This window comes from Thunnus albacares, chromosome 7, assembly GCF_914725855.1.
Source record: "Thunnus albacares chromosome 7, fThuAlb1.1, whole genome shotgun sequence".
NCBI lineage: Eukaryota > Metazoa > Chordata > Actinopteri > Scombriformes > Scombridae > Thunnus > Thunnus albacares.
The window spans coordinates 30,753,104-30,768,535 of NC_058112.1; the positions used below are offsets into that span (position 1 = coordinate 30,753,104).

At 38.9% G+C, this 15,432-nt stretch overlaps 1 protein-coding gene across 1 annotated transcript; it reads left to right on the forward strand.

Moving 5' to 3' along the window:
* The first annotated feature begins 178 nt into the window (after window positions 1–178).
* On the forward strand, window positions 179–14,560 carry ciao2a (cytosolic iron-sulfur assembly component 2A). Its single transcript, XM_044357372.1, has 5 exons — window positions 179–512; window positions 2,007–2,171; window positions 9,777–9,826; window positions 10,878–10,923; window positions 13,941–14,560. The coding sequence occupies exons 1-5, from the start codon at window positions 389–391 to the stop codon at window positions 14,039–14,041; spliced, it is 486 nt and encodes a 161-aa protein (XP_044213307.1). The 5' UTR covers window positions 179–388; the 3' UTR covers window positions 14,042–14,560.
* The last annotated feature ends 872 nt before the right edge of the window (window positions 14,561–15,432 follow it).

A 15,432-nucleotide genomic window follows, 5' to 3' on the forward strand; every position in this document is an offset into this window, starting at 1 on the left:
AATTAATTATCATTATTACCGTACTTTTGCTCTGTCTGTATTCTTTATTCTCTTCTGTGTATCTTTGCATACTTGGCTAATAAAACAGATTCTGATTCTGATCAGTATTGATCGATAGCATCATCTCTGGATCTGTCATCGATTGCTTTTGCCAGAAACCAAAATACAGGAAGCGGAAGCGACACAGTGACGTTCGTTGGCTGCGATAAAATCCACCGATCTCCAAATTGCGCGAAAACTGGATTATATACCAACTGCGGCTGCTGATATTAATCCCAATATCATATCGATCTGCGTAATCTGCGCGCGGCTGCATCGCTTCAGCTGCGTCTGTTTTCCTGTCAAAGTCACTACTGTCGCTCGTGTTTATGATGGCGCTTTCTAAAAAATGGAAATAGTGTTCAGCCTTCTGTCGATATCTGTCAACAAGGTTTTACAGTTTTCTGGACTTGTGGATACCAGGAATGTCCTGAAGACCAAGAAGATGGAGGAGAAAGCGTTAGAAGTGTACGGTGAGTAAACAGGCCTTAACTGCAAATACTAACCAACAACCAACAGAGCTGGAAGAAGTACTCCGATTATTTACTGAAGTAAAAGTACTAATACAGTAAAGTACAAATACTCAATTACAAGTAAAAGTCCTGCATGAAAAATCCTACTACAGTAAAAGTACATAAGTATTATGAGCTTGGTGTAGTTAAAGTATTGCAGTAAAAGTAGTAGTTTGGTCTCTCTGACTGATATATTATTATTACTTTATATACTGTTAGCTAGTTTAGTCCAGTGGTTCCCAACCTAGAGGTCGTGACCCTCCAAAGGGTCACCTCAAATTAGTACTTAAGTAGAGTACTTCAGTAAATGTTCTTAGTTACTTTCAATCACTGGAGATAATACTCAAGACTCCAGTAATGTACAGGCAGTTGTTGTTGTTGTTGTTGTTGTTGTTGTTGGAACAGCTACACAGCAGCCTGACTACTTAAAATACTGTCAAAAAGTGTTTTTTTGTGTTACTTTCTGCATCCACAAACCAAATTTTTTATTAAAATATTTGTGATATTTGACAAATATGCTCTAACTACAGCCACACTTCATGACTCAAGATAAGAAAGGTTAACTAGTTTTGAAAATTCAAAATTATTTTTTGCTGATAAATGAATAAATCATGTGTCAAACAGTTAAATTATAATTCATCGTAAGATGAGACGTATTAACTAGTTATGACAGGTAACATAACTGAAGACAAAGTAAACCTGATGATTTTCTGAATGTAGTTTGGTTTAAATGGAGTGATTGTTTACTGGGTATAATGCAGGTACAGAACTCAACAACAGTGAACAATAGTTATTGCAATCAATACTGGAACTGGTTTCATTTCAGCACCTACTGGGACTATTACTGTTGCACAACTTAAACAGTTAATTCTCTGAGTAGTTTGGTGTGTATATATTGGGATTATCACTGACGCAGAACTCAAATAGATGATTTTTTGAGTGGAGTTGGAGTGAATGGCAGAACTGGGACTGGTACTGGTATAAAACTGGTATTTTATCTTTACTGGGGTAAAATAATGGATTTAGAAAACAGTCATTTCTTATCTTGTCATCAGATTATTCTCTATTTTTTTCTGCGGATCCTTGAAACATTTTAAAAGTCCTCTGACTAAATATTTCAGGCAGATCTTCACTAAAATTATTTAATGTTTTAACATCAAACTACTACAAAAGGTGTATTTTATATTGTTTTTACATATTACTGCATATTAAACACCATTCTAATTATCAGATAATTATAAATGCAGTAATTTTAAGAAGTGATCATTAGTCTCCTAATAAGTTTTTTGGTTTATTATAGTAGATTATTTATTCTGTATCTTCTATTTAAGTAAGTTTCAGTTAAATGTTTTCAGTGGTTTTAGACGCTCTTTAGTCACTACTTGCTTTCTAATATCAGACATAAAGTTTGCTGTAGTCAACAACGACACGTCTTGTTTCCCGTCGTCTTATCAGACGTGATCCGATCGATCCGTGACCCGGAGAAGCCCAACACCCTGGAGGAGCTCGACGTGGTGACGGAGAAATGCGTGGAGGTCCAGGAGCTCGGGGAAGACGAGTACCTCATCATTATCAAGTTCTCTCCCACCGTGCCTCACTGCTCTCTGGCTACTCTGATTGGTGAGTCACTCTGCTGATAACACAACGGACACAAGAGACGATCTGATCTTTGCCTCTAAAGGCTGGCGCTGAGACTTCTGTCTGTATTATTTCAAAAGGCTTTCAACGCAGGTGTCGGCTGAGATGTCAGACTTGTTTCTATTCTTGCAGCGTTCAGGTTTATTCAGGGTTTAGTCTGATCACCGCTGATGATGTCAGACAGGAAGAGATGCAGCGCTTTGTTCTGACAAAAGAAAGAAAGAAAAACCTGTTTTATATTCTCACTTTTTCCTGTTTTTAATTGATGTTGTTGAAACTGGGTGTAATGCTTTAATCACAGCATTTACATAAGAGATGGAAGGATTAAATCTGCAGCTAATGATATTATGTGACAGTGTTAAATATAGTTGTATAGTAGTTAATTTAGTAGCAGCCCTCTCGCATTACAGGGAGTTGTTTTATTCAATGTTCATATCGAAATAGCACTTAATGGAGGAAGGAACAATTCACTAAATGTTCCCAATAAAAAGGTCTTGTTGAGTTGTTGTTATGGCAACATCCAAGTGAGGTAAGTAGACGGTTCGATTGGAGCAGGCAGCTCAGAGAGGTGATAGTTAGTTTGATATCATAAGCTGCAGATTTTAACCGAATCTCCAGAATATCGGTGCCTTTAAACCACTGCAGAAGAAGAAGACACGATGAGATGATGTCGTTAAAAAAGCGGCAGTCAAAGCTCAAAAGATGGAAAACGTGACGGTAAATATGACATTTGAGGAAGGTTACAGTCTCCTCATCGCTCCACACAGATCTGATGTTTTCAGCTCTTTGTTTATGTTGCACTTTATCGCATTTTATGTTTATCGATACGCCATCTTTTCTATCTCAACCAAGCGTAAAAACTTTCTTGCAATATATTGAGATTTCTTTCAAGTTTGCTGCATTTACACTCAGGTTTTTATACACAAATTGAAAGTGCAAATAAAAACAGGTGGATGGAAACATGTCGAAAACCTGCAAATACTCACATTTTAAAACGCTGGAACCAGTTAATCTTTGTTTTAAAAAAGGATTTAAAAGATTAATCTTATATAAAAATTGTTATTCATTTTCTGTTAGTCAACTAAGGCCACATTCACTCTGACGTCAGCTCTGTGTGAAAGAACGCAGCCCTCTCATTCATGTAGATGGAGTCAGTCTGTCAACGTCACACAAGTCTTAATAAGCAGCGTCGTCCAGAAAAACAGTTAAAATCAGCAGCAAGAACACATTTCTGGTGAATTACTTTGTAACGTAAATGCCGGATTTCTGCTGTTTACCTCGCAATCGTTTTTTACTTTTAATTCACTTTATCATCAGAATATTTTTCTGAAATGTTTCTTGCGACTGTTTTACATCCCCAAACACAAAATGTAATAAAACAACTTAACAGATGCTACAGAAATACTGAACATGACATCAGTCATGATGAGACGGGAGATAAAATAGTTGCTGCAGTTATAACTTTTCATAGTTGTGAAATCCTTCAGTAGTTCAACAGTTGCAATATCCTGTCCATGAGTATTACAAACCAAATCTGTTACTCAAACTGGATTTCCTGGATCGTATTTCATTGTCACACCAGTATGTTAAAGGGGACATATTCTGCTCTTTGTGATTGTCTGTTATTTATATCCTGATATGATGTTGGATGTGAAACACGGTCAAAGTTCAACATGAACGTATGTAAAAATGCTCCTGAAGACCAAACCCAGGGTTCAGCTACCCTGACGCTTCACTTGCAATGTTTTTTTTTTACTTTCCTGACAAGATAAGTTCATAATGTCCATAAACATCTGTCCAATCTTTAATCTTTGTTGCTGAGGTTGTTCATGTTGTTCACTCTCATATTTTGGATCCGATTCAGGCTCCAACATGTACGGATGGATTTGAGAAGTTTCCATTTTGAGTAAAGAACGAGAAAAAGAATTGAAATCCTATTATAGATATTTACGTAGCCTCTGGAGCATGGATGTATAAGAAAAGCTAGATAGGGCGCCACCACCGCTCAGCCTTGCAGCCAATTTTTCCCAGTGGTCGCTCGCGGTATTGCAGCGCAAAATCCCCCCTGCAGCCCAAAAAGGATTTTCCCCATAGACCACCGTTGTGGAAGAGACACCTGTAAAACTGTTGACAGGACACCTCGAACTGCAAACAACGTCAATTATGACTCCTTCTATTATGAACTTTTGATCCATGAAGGTTTTATATTTGTAAGACTTTCCTCGAGCCGAGAAAAGCGAAAATCCGTGACATCATCACAATGTAAAGTCTATGGGCCGAGCGGGAACTCGTGGGCGGGGCCAGCGGGGGAAACACCACCGCGCATATTCAGTGGGCTGCACAACGTGGAAGCAAACTCGGAAGCTAGAAACTTTTTTTTTTGGCGTATGCGCCAGGCGAGTAATTCCTATAGAACTGAATGGGCGCCATTTTTAGTCCGGTATCCAGCTCTTATAATACATCAATGCTCTGGAGCTGGAGGAAGCTTCTTGAAGCTGACCAATCAGAACAGAGTGGGTTCATCAGGAGGCGGGGCCTTAAAGAGACAGGAGCTAAAACGGCCTGTTTCAGACAAAGGCTGAACTGAGGGGCTGCATAAAGGACCAGTAGAAGATAAATAAGAAGTTTTTAACTGTAAATTATGCAAAGATATTCCAGTAGAGCCCCAGAATAAAACATAAAGACCTGGAAATGTGCAGAATATGTCTCATTTAAACATCGCAGCCCCCTACTTGCTTGTTTCTCTTATGTAGCCTTTTGGACTTTTGGGCTGTTATCCGGGAAACAACATCACATTAACGCCACTAAAAGTCCTCAGAAGGGACGTGTGCAGTAGTCTGACAGCAGCTTTCTTTTTGTTTTTCTTATTAAAGTTATGCAAACCACAAAAGTTCACAAAAACTATGTGCCCTTAGTACTTTTCTTTTAGAGGAATAGTTTACCCCTCGGTGATGTATTATTTTTTTGTTTGTAATTTCACATAAACTGCCACTGTGGCAAACCCCTTAATTTTCTGCGCTGCTACACACAATTTTTGCAAGTTCTATAAAAAAAAAAAAAAAAGTTGAGATTAGAAGTAGCAGCTGAGGAGCTGATCCCTCATTACCACTTCAGGGTGCTTCACTGAAAGTTCAGCCTTTCACCTCATTACTGCTTTACTGCTGGTAATAGCGTCGATCGGTCTAATCTGTTGTTAGCAGCTGTAGGATTAGGGAGCTCACTTCCTGCATTTCAGAGTCGAACTGGAGCTGCAACAGGAACAAAATCTTTTTCTTTTTTTTTCATCACGTATTCAGAGCTGTTTGACTCGTTTCTCAGTTCTCTTTTTTATCTGCATTGTTATCAGTTATTTACGTTGTTTTAATACTTTGCTGCAAAGCATTTGTCCTCTTGGGAGAGAAAAAACACATGTAAGAAGAAAAAATGAAATTAAAATTGAAGCAGAGTTTTCCACCCCCGGTAGTTTTCCTGCTAAACGGATGGTAGGAAGGTAAAACTTGGCTCTTGTTCATACGCTGTACATACACACAGTAAATTGGATTCAGGAGTCCATTAGCTAGAAGATATTAAGCAGACACATGACCAGCGCTGGAATAGACCCCTGACTGTGGCCAGACCCCGGTTTAATTAGTGGTTTATTTCTGTATCCTGTGTCTGCCCTTGAGCTCCATTATTCTCGTCACTCGGCAATTAACTACTCCAATTACTGTCATTTTCACTCGTGATTTATAACGTAAGTGTATAGTAAACAAAGTCATCCGGAGAGTTTTATAATGAGCGAGCCAGTTGGAGACAGTTTTGAATTCATGTGCTACATTTAAATTACTGTTTTGACCTTTTTTAATGATCATGTTTTAATGTTGCCGTCAAATTAATTGCTGAGGTTGCCTCACAGTGACACGTTTCCACTCTGTTTTGATAGTTTCTTGTGCAGCAGTTATAAACACTAGAAGAAGACTAAAGAAAGCTGGAATCAGAGAATTTGGACATTTATTTCTTTAAAAAAAATTACTCAAAATGATTAATTGATTATCAGAATAGTTGACAATGAATTGATTAATCATTGCAGCTCTAATACATACTGATGCCCAACCAATACAGGATTTTTAATTGTCATATCTCCGTTCTCTGTTAAACAGCAGCTGAGATTGACACTAAAATGAGAATTGCTGGTCCACCTTAAAAGTCTGTCCACCTGAAGTGAGCCTGGTCAAGTTAAGCTAACGCGTTGTTGCTAACGTCGGGGCTAATCCCCTTCGATAGATGACTATTTTCTTTGTCTTGAGGAGCTGCAGCATTTATTAACTGACACACAGTCTGTACTGTACATTTACTGCCAGATTGACAACTTACTGCTAAACTTTTCCTCTGCTCCGCTCATGTTCACGTCACGTTTCTGCCGCTCGCCCAATGATCAATCCACTTTATTTTAGGATGCACATCTTTTTTTTAAAATAAAACGGCCCGTTCCAAACAGCTTCATTTTGAACGGGCACTGCACTAGTGTAGTTAAATATAAATTAGTTACATCAGCTACATGATAATCATGCTTTACTGCTGTGATCGGATCCTTTTGTCTTTCACTCACTTCTCAAAACCGTCTGTTTATTTTACATTTAGTCCTGACTCCTACAGAAGCCCCCAAAACAGAAACTTTTAATGTGAACTTTTTCAGAACAGGAAACAAAATAAATAAAATATTTAAGAAAAATAAAAAAAAAAATGATTTTGGTGAAACTGCAACTTTGGATGCATTATTTAAAGAGAAAGAAGAAGAACAGCATGTTTGTTTCTTTGTTTATGGCCTAGCTGGACATTGAATTCTGTATTGATTAATGTCAGCCAGTGAGCCATAAATTCTCCCTTAGTTAGAAATCGATAGGTAATTAGTTTCTTGTCTCAGAAAAATAAAAAAGCTCCCCTCCACCTCCTCATGAAAACTAAGGAGGTGGAAGTGTTTTGCATTTAGTGTTGTGTATTTTTCACTTTTTTAAAATTTTAATTAGACTTTTTAAATCTTCCGTACTTCATGTGTGTTTTAAAGTATGTGGACGCTTACAGCATGATATCTCAACAAGGCTGTCCACACACTTTTGGCCATATAGCATATATGTTCATTTTAAAGACCCTTTTCAGATATATTTTACAACATATAAAAATACTGTTTTGACTAATAATTAGTGTCTGATGTGGTTATTGAACAAGAACAAAGTTCAACTACCTCATTAAAAATCCTCAAAACAACAACAACATCTCTTCCTTCTCCCCTCACGTAAAAACCCAGAATCAATGAATAAATATCAATAATAATAAATATTGTTGATGTCAAAAGTTTTCCTGCTCGACACAAGAAGTCTCCTACTTCCTCTCAGTGTATGTGTGCAACAATTAGTTGGTTAATCAATCAGTCGATTGGCAGAAAATGAATCAGCAACAATTTTGATAATTTAACAATCATAATTTTTTAAGCTAAAATGACAAAAGTAGCTGGTTTCAGCTTCTAAAATGATGATTTAATGCATTTATTTATATTATAATTGTAATTTTTTTCACTATTTTTGGACATTTTTTTTTAGACAAAACAAATGATTGATTGGAAAATTAATCTGCATCTTCATTAGTCGATAATGAAAATAATCGTTAGTTGCAGCCCTGATGATGTCATAAATCCTGCAGGTACGTCCAGGTGTTAAACTGAGATACACACATACAGGTCTGTGCAAAAGTTTTAGGCACTAAAAGTAAAGTGAAGATGCTTTCAACAATAATGTCATGAATAGTTGTTTTCTAATCAGGTAATTTAAGTTCAGTAGAAGAAACCTGAATGAAATCAATATTTGTTGTGAGCAGCTTTGTCTTTAAAACAGCAGCAGTTCTCCTCGAATGTTTCAGGTTGTTTCTGCATCTTGGAGAAGTCGCCACAGTTCTTCTTCTTCTGCTGCTTCTGTCTCTTCATGTTAATCCCAGACTGACTCCATGATGTTGAGATCAGGACTCTGTGGGGGCCAAACCGTCTGCTGCAGGACTCCTTGTTCTCCTTGATGATGAAGATAGTTCTTTATGACTCTGGCTGGATGTTCGGGCTCGTTTTCATGCTGCAGAATAAATCTGGGACGATCAGACGGCTCCCTGATGGCGTTGCATAACGGATAAGAATTTAAAGTACCTAAAACTTTTGCACAGTTCTGTATATCATTCTGCACCGAGAAGAGAACAACATCCAGCTGAGGGAAGAAGAAGAAAAACAGTTTTGACTGGAAGGCGGACTTTAAGATCTTTAAAATTAAACAGAAAGATGGTAAAAGACGTTACTGAATAATCAGAGAGCTGGTAGACTCGCTAATTATTGGATTGCCTCAGCACGCTGTCAGCACGCAGCGTTCATTGAGTCTGACTGAACTGACAGATTTTCCCAGAGGACGTTGTTCTTAATTGGGTGAATGACTGACGGATGTCATGAGGTCGGCCTCTCTTGACTGAACGCCGGAGGGAGACTTTTTGTGTAGCAGATGATTTCCTGACCAGAGGGGGCTGCTGATGCGCCACGGTCCCTTCTCTTCACCGAGGAGGGCAGCTGCTGGCAGCCGCCGGTGGTTCGTCCCACATCTCCGGGTCCATTTTGGAACATTTTGTTGCCCTTTCCCAGCCGGTCCTCCCCCCCCTCTGGAGTTTGATAGCAGAAAATCTCTCAGTGATTTTGAGCATCAAAAGTAAATGACAAGATTTCGTGTCAGTCCGTCAGAATCAAAGAGCTTCTTTCTAGCTTGAAAATCTTACAGGCACCAATCGGTCAGAGAAGAAGAAAGAAACCAAAATCTACTAAACTACAAGAGGAGGAAATAACCCAGAATGCAGAGCAGATAGACGACAGTTTGAAGAACATGTAGAGAGAAAAGTTTAATAAAGTTCACAAAAACTTATGTGAAGATCCCAAACTGGATGAAAAAAGCTTTTGTACATTTTTTTTCTTTTAGTTTATTTATTTAGCACAGTCAGTATGCTGTTGTCAGACGGCTCAGCTGACAGCGCTGAAGCTCCACTTTGCTAACGTTAGTCTCCGGATGACGCGTCTAAAATATCTTCATTCAGCAAAGCTTTCTTATCGTAGAGCCCGACGGGTAAATGGGACAGGCTGACGGATTGTTGCAGATATATCAGTATTGATAAGAATTGATCTCTGAAATCTGTAGAAGACAAGAAACATCAGTCTCCCAGCAAACTCCAACCCTAAAACACTGACTGGAGAACATGAACATGATGCTAGGTGAAGGAAAATCAGTTCACAAAAACAGTTAATAACAAGACTTCTCAGAATGTTTTTCAATCACATCCCCAAATATCCTTCAGCAGATAAAAGTACTTCAGAGTTAATTTCTCATCATTAATCAGCCCGCTAACTGTTTCCTGCTTCATCTTGGCTGTTTTCTCTGTTTGCTGCATCATAATTTCCCAGCAGACGTCGATAAATTCTGATATAATCTTCTCTAATCTGCTGGATATTTTTTTTCCTCTTGAGTGCTGAAATGTTTCCGTTCATCATGTGTGATCAGTATCTGTGTCTGATGCTGATGTTTTGTGTGTTTGCAGGCCTGTGCTTACAAGTGAAACTGCAGCGATGTCTGCCATTTAAACATAAGGTGAGTGCAAAAACACATTTATCTCTAGTCATGCAGATACTTTCTGCTTTATTTGTCCATGTTTTGGGATATTTGTCTCAACCTCAATACAGTGGAGGTGAATGTACATCTGTTTCCTCGTCACATGCAAGAATCTACTCCCTCCGGCCAATTAGCTGTTTATTTATAACCCAGTTTGACAGGTCAAAGGTCATGTAGAGAGGAGCGCAGCGGTGTCAGGAGGCAGGTGGAGAGCAGAGAGCTTAATCTCTGCAGCATGAAAGCGATTCTGTAAACAAGATGAGTAGCCTCTTGATTAGAGGAGTGATTTTTTTTTTTTTCTACCAGGAAGCTGCTGAACATCTGCTGAGTGCAGAGAGCTCGATGCAGCTTCACACCGTTATATCCTGCGGTCGGAAAAATACCAGATACATGAGGAGAAAGAGGAGAAAGTCCAGCCTGTACGATTATTCAAGCTCCATTAATCACATATTTTTATTACCATATGTGCCTGACTATAAGATGATCCCCCCCCTTTTAAACCGCTTGTTTTTTTTGGAAGAATATCTTTGAAGATACAACACACTGTTACACGTTTCCTGTATGCTATTAATCTATTAGCACTTTAGCAAAATCTGTGTCTCATAATGGCGTTTATCTGACAGTTTGCATTTATTAACTCACACTACAATCTGTTAGTCTACATCTGTTATGTCATATATTCATGTCAAATGACAACACTCACATAATTGACTAAACTATACATATTAAATTTATTCCCTTCATATGTCACATAAATTCATTTCTTTTTTCTTTTTCTCTTATCTTTTCTCTATTCTGTCATTATAAGCTGTTTCTTTGTTCTGTCACCAGATTTAGATTATTAAGTACTTTTGTTCTCTGCTGCTTCTGTTCTTTTTCCTCTTTAACGCCAACCTAAAACTGAAAACAGTCTTTATTTTGTTCTTAATTGAATGTCTTGAATAATAGCTGCATAAATAATAAAATAACTCACAGCATGTAACTTTGCCTTTTTTATCATCAGATGTTTTTTTTTTCTTTCTCTTCTCAGCTGGAAATTTATATTTCAGAAGGAACCCATTCTACTGAAGAAGATAGTAAGTCTGTTTTTATTTATTTATTTAAATAATAGCAGCAAATGGTTTCTTTAGATTAAACGACCTCCCACTGAGGCGACGTTCTGCACAGTGGCACGATGTCAGCGAGAAATATGGTCAACAAAGTCAGTTCTGAAAGTTTAGTGAGGTTAAAGGAAGCAGCTTTCAGGAACAAAATGTTCAATAAAATGATTCATTTTTTGGCTGATGGTAAGTGTATGTTGAGTCAAAATGATCTAAAAAGATGATTCTTGTGTTTATTGTATTTAAAGGTGCAGTGTGTTGGATTTAGTGGCATCTAGCTGTGAGGTTGCAGATTGTAAATCACCCTGACCCTCCTCTTCCAAGTGTGTAAGAGAACCTACGGTGGCCGTGAAACTCACAAAAAACACAAAAGTCCCTCTCTAGAGCCAGTGTCTGGTTTGTCCATTCTGGGCTACTGTAGAAACATGGCGGGCTCCGTGGAAAGCTACCTGCTCCCTATGAAGATGTACAGCACTCATTCTAAGCTAACGAAAACACAACAATTCTTATTTTCATAGGATTATACACAAATTAAAACATAGTTAAGAATATGATATTCCATTTCTGCCAAGTCTGGTCCGCTAGATGCCACTAAATCCTACAAACTGCACCTTGAATTTTTGTCAAATTAATGGCTGTATTGATTTTTTGTCATGTTAACAGCCAGATTTGTCCAGGGCTTGATATGACTTGATGTAGACATAAGAGAGGAAACATTTTTTGGGTGAACTGGTCCTTTAAATCAAGCAGCAACCTCTGGGGCTGTAAAATGAAGCCAAAGCGGAAGTGCCAAAAACTGCAGTTCCTCGAACGGCCATTAGAGGCTCCAAAAGCGAGTCAATCTCCATAGACCCTCATGTTAAAATGCCAAAACATGTTTACAGTCTGGTACAAAAAACGGTTTTGGCCTCTATAACTAATTTCTCCTTTCATGACAACTGTTTTATTTATAACTCGCCCATTTAAATTTTATTAAGCCGTAAAGTTCTGCATAATGAAGGACATGGCTGCTTTGAGTGACAGGTCCGCCAGCCGCTAGGTGGCTTGTTTCAGCCGTTCGGCCCCGCCTCTTTGCCCATTTTTGATTGGCTGGGAGTTAGGCAGCGTCACGCACTGCCAAGATGGCGACGGCCGGAGCGGCTCACTTTGAGCTTCAAAACCGCTCTTCAGAAACCAACGGGTGACGTCACGGTAACTACGTCCATATTTTTATACAGTCTATGCTTTAAATGGACCAGTTAGAAAGAGGCTCAGATGTATCTGTGGAACAAAGAAGTTCACCTCCATGAAGAACCAACCATCAAGTCCCAAAACACAATAATACCACTTCCTGTCCTGATAGACCTATTTGTCCAATCAGGCAACAAACTTATGGCACAATAAAAAGTATTTCTTTAAGGATTTAAGGCTGCGTTCAGTAGATAGAAACACTTCCATGCGTGCAGTAATGTCACTACAGCAAATATTGAGAAAAAACAGGACAGAGGAAAATCTGCAGAGGAGTTTGAATTTCTAGCTACTTAAAATAAAAATACCCGACAGCTCTGATGGAGGTCAGGATTCACACTGAGAAGAGCTGCTCACTGTATAAACCTGGAAAATATGTGTGTAACAGACCTGTCGGATGTGTAGAAGAACACCGAACATTATCCGTTAGATCCTGACAGATCCGGTTGGGCGTGTCACGGGGGAATTTAAATCATTAGAAGAAGAAGTTACGGCTGCTGTGCCTCTTAGTTTTGGAGACGTACATGTCACTCTCAGCTGCTGTGTGATCGCTGCAGGTATTTCATAAACTCAAGGGAAGCCAGCTGTGAGCAACAAAACAGAACATCAGTATCGATTCTTCAGCAGCCTCACAGATTATATCCAGCGACGTGTGACTGAAAACCTGCTACAGATCTGTCTGACTCACGTTAATAGTTGTATTTTGACTGACATTTCAATAGACTTAGATAGAAATACTAAGAGAAGAGAAGTAAAAGAGGCAGAACTCAAGTTGATGTGTGATTTTGGAGCTCTGTGTGCTAATCAAAGCCGAGCAAACTTTCTCAGAGCTGAAATGTGGAGAAAACTTGGTCACTGGAGGCAGCAGCTCCTGTCTGCATGTGTCTCGTCATGTGCAGCGTTATATTAGTCCCCCCCGTTCCACCGACGCAGATTCTCCACTCTGTTACATGAAAATACCAAGACCAAATATATCTGAGGCTAGGATCGAAATATTCAGGACTAGAAATGACGCCACTGGTTTGTACTGGTTTCTTTCTCACCTCCGCACAGCTGACCAATCACTGTGTGAATGTTGGATTGTCGGTTTCAGAAAGTTACAGAAATGGACTTTTGATGGAGTAAACTGTCCCTTTAAAAGAGTAGAAACAGAGTAGAACAATAGAAATACTCACTTACAGCAAAAGCATGGCTGCAACGATTATTTTCATTATCAATTAATCTGTTGATTATTTTCTCAATTAATCGATCAGTTGTTTGATCTATAAAATGTCAGAAAATGGTCAAAAATGTCCGTCAAAGCCCAAGAAGACGTCCTCAAACTATCAAATAAGACTAAATAAACCAGAAAACATTCATGTTTGAGACATTTTTTCTTAAAATATGACTGCAAAACTGAAACATTAGACCAATTTAATGAATGACCTGATGATGGCGCTAGATTAAAAAGTCAGAGGATCCACCAAGTCATTAGGATACATCATCTGGGAGTCAGGAATATCTGTTCAACATTTCAGGCAATCCAGACTAAGTTACCATGACAACTGTTGGATGGACCAAAGTTTAGGACCAACAGACAAGCGTTACCATTTCTAGAGACATGACTGAAAATAAAACCAGCAAGAAATGAATCAGGATTTGGCAGAACAAATATAAAAACCCCAAATTAAGTGTTTAGTTTTACATTGAAGCTGTTTGAAGCTGTTGAGGCTGTGAGCGTTTTTTGTCTCGGTGAAGTAAACTGCAGTTTTTTTTTTTGTCTCCAGTTAACAAACAGATCAACGATAAGGAGCGGGTGGCGGCCGCCATGGAGAACCCAAACCTGAGGGAGATCGTGGAGCAGTGTGTCATCGAACCTGACGACTGACGGAGAGGAAACAACCACCTGAAGCGAACGCCTCGGAGCCGCCGTGTGTCTGTGTGTGTGTGTGTTTCGTCTGTGTCTGAGTATATTATTCAGAGGATTCCTGAGCGTCTGTCTGATGGCGGAGGCTCGCGGCGGCTCCGGGGGAGTTTGCAGGTGTTTTTTGTTTTGTTTTTTTTCTGGAGAATCTCCAGTGAGAAGCTTGAATACTGATCAGCGAATAAGAAACACGATGGAAGCTGGAATAGAAGCGACAGATGTGTGTTGACTTTCCCGTCATTCCCTACTGGACGGCCTCGCGGTGAACAGCGGTCGCTCTCTTTGTTGTCGTCTGCTGGAGACGCTGCAGAGCGAGCGAGCCCAGAGGAAACAGGAAACTACTTCCATCTCGTCCTCCCTCCCTCTGTTTTTTTCCCCCCTTTCAGTCAAACAGACTCTGTCAGTCTGAGATGGTGACTGTTTATAGATGTCTGTCCTTTTTGTAAATGCACTCAACAGACGAGTCACTCAGGTTGATGTCTGGGTAAAAAAAGAAATGTGATTCTCTTTTAGAGGTGATTATTTTTAATAAAACATGTGATGTACAAAAGAATCAAGTATTAAAAGCTACATCAATGACAAGCTGCTTCTGAGTGGTTTTTTTGTTGGACAGATAAAGTTCATTGTGTGTCTTTTAAATGCAGATTTCTTTTTGTTTATTTTAAAGGAGTTTCTGTTAAAATGCCACACACACACACACACACACACACTTATTATTTATTAATACTTATACTAGATATAATTTTACTCATTTTACACATGAACATCAGTTTACTCATCAGTAAACAGTTATATAACGTCTTCTGTGCTTCTGGAGGAGTTTCATCAACTCTGAGAAAGCGACCCCGATGATGTCATAGTGATGTCATCAAGGTGATTTCAGTTTTAACCTGGATGGAGAGCCTGTTTTACAAACTGGAGGTGTGGAAGGGAGGCACGGATGGTCTAATGATGAGAGGCTATCAAGTTGCATTCTGGGAAATGTAGGATCCATTTAGAGCTTGGTGATATATCAGATTAATTCAAATTTTAGTTTTTGCACAGTGTGTAAAATGTCTAAATTGTGAAAGTTGTCGTGTAGTTATTACAACATTCACAAGTTTATTTATAGTCAGAGAGTAATGCGGTAGCTGCTACATCAGCCGTCACTACAGTCCTGTAAACTGACTTGATTAGTTTCACTACCTGCTCTCCTGCTGCAGTTTACGGGACTGTGGTGACTGTAGGTGGCGAGCTGTCTCCGGCCGTCTCCTAATGAATTTAACGGTCGAATCTATGAGAATCTGATTCTGATGATCCAGAATGAAAATCTGTGGAATTCAGCAGAATGTTTTTTTTTGCTTGTAATGTGATAA

Coding starts and splice junctions, on each gene's coding strand:
- ciao2a (XM_044357372.1), top strand. CDS start 389: ATGGAAATAGTGTTCAGCCTTCTGTCGATATCTGTCAACAAGGTTTTA. Junction 513..2,006: donor GAAAGCGTTAGAAGTGTACG/GTGAGTAAACAG, acceptor TCGTCTTATCAG/ACGTGATCCGATCGATCCGT. Junction 10,924..13,940: donor CCATTCTACTGAAGAAGATA/GTAAGTCTGTTT, acceptor TTTTGTCTCCAG/TTAACAAACAGATCAACGAT.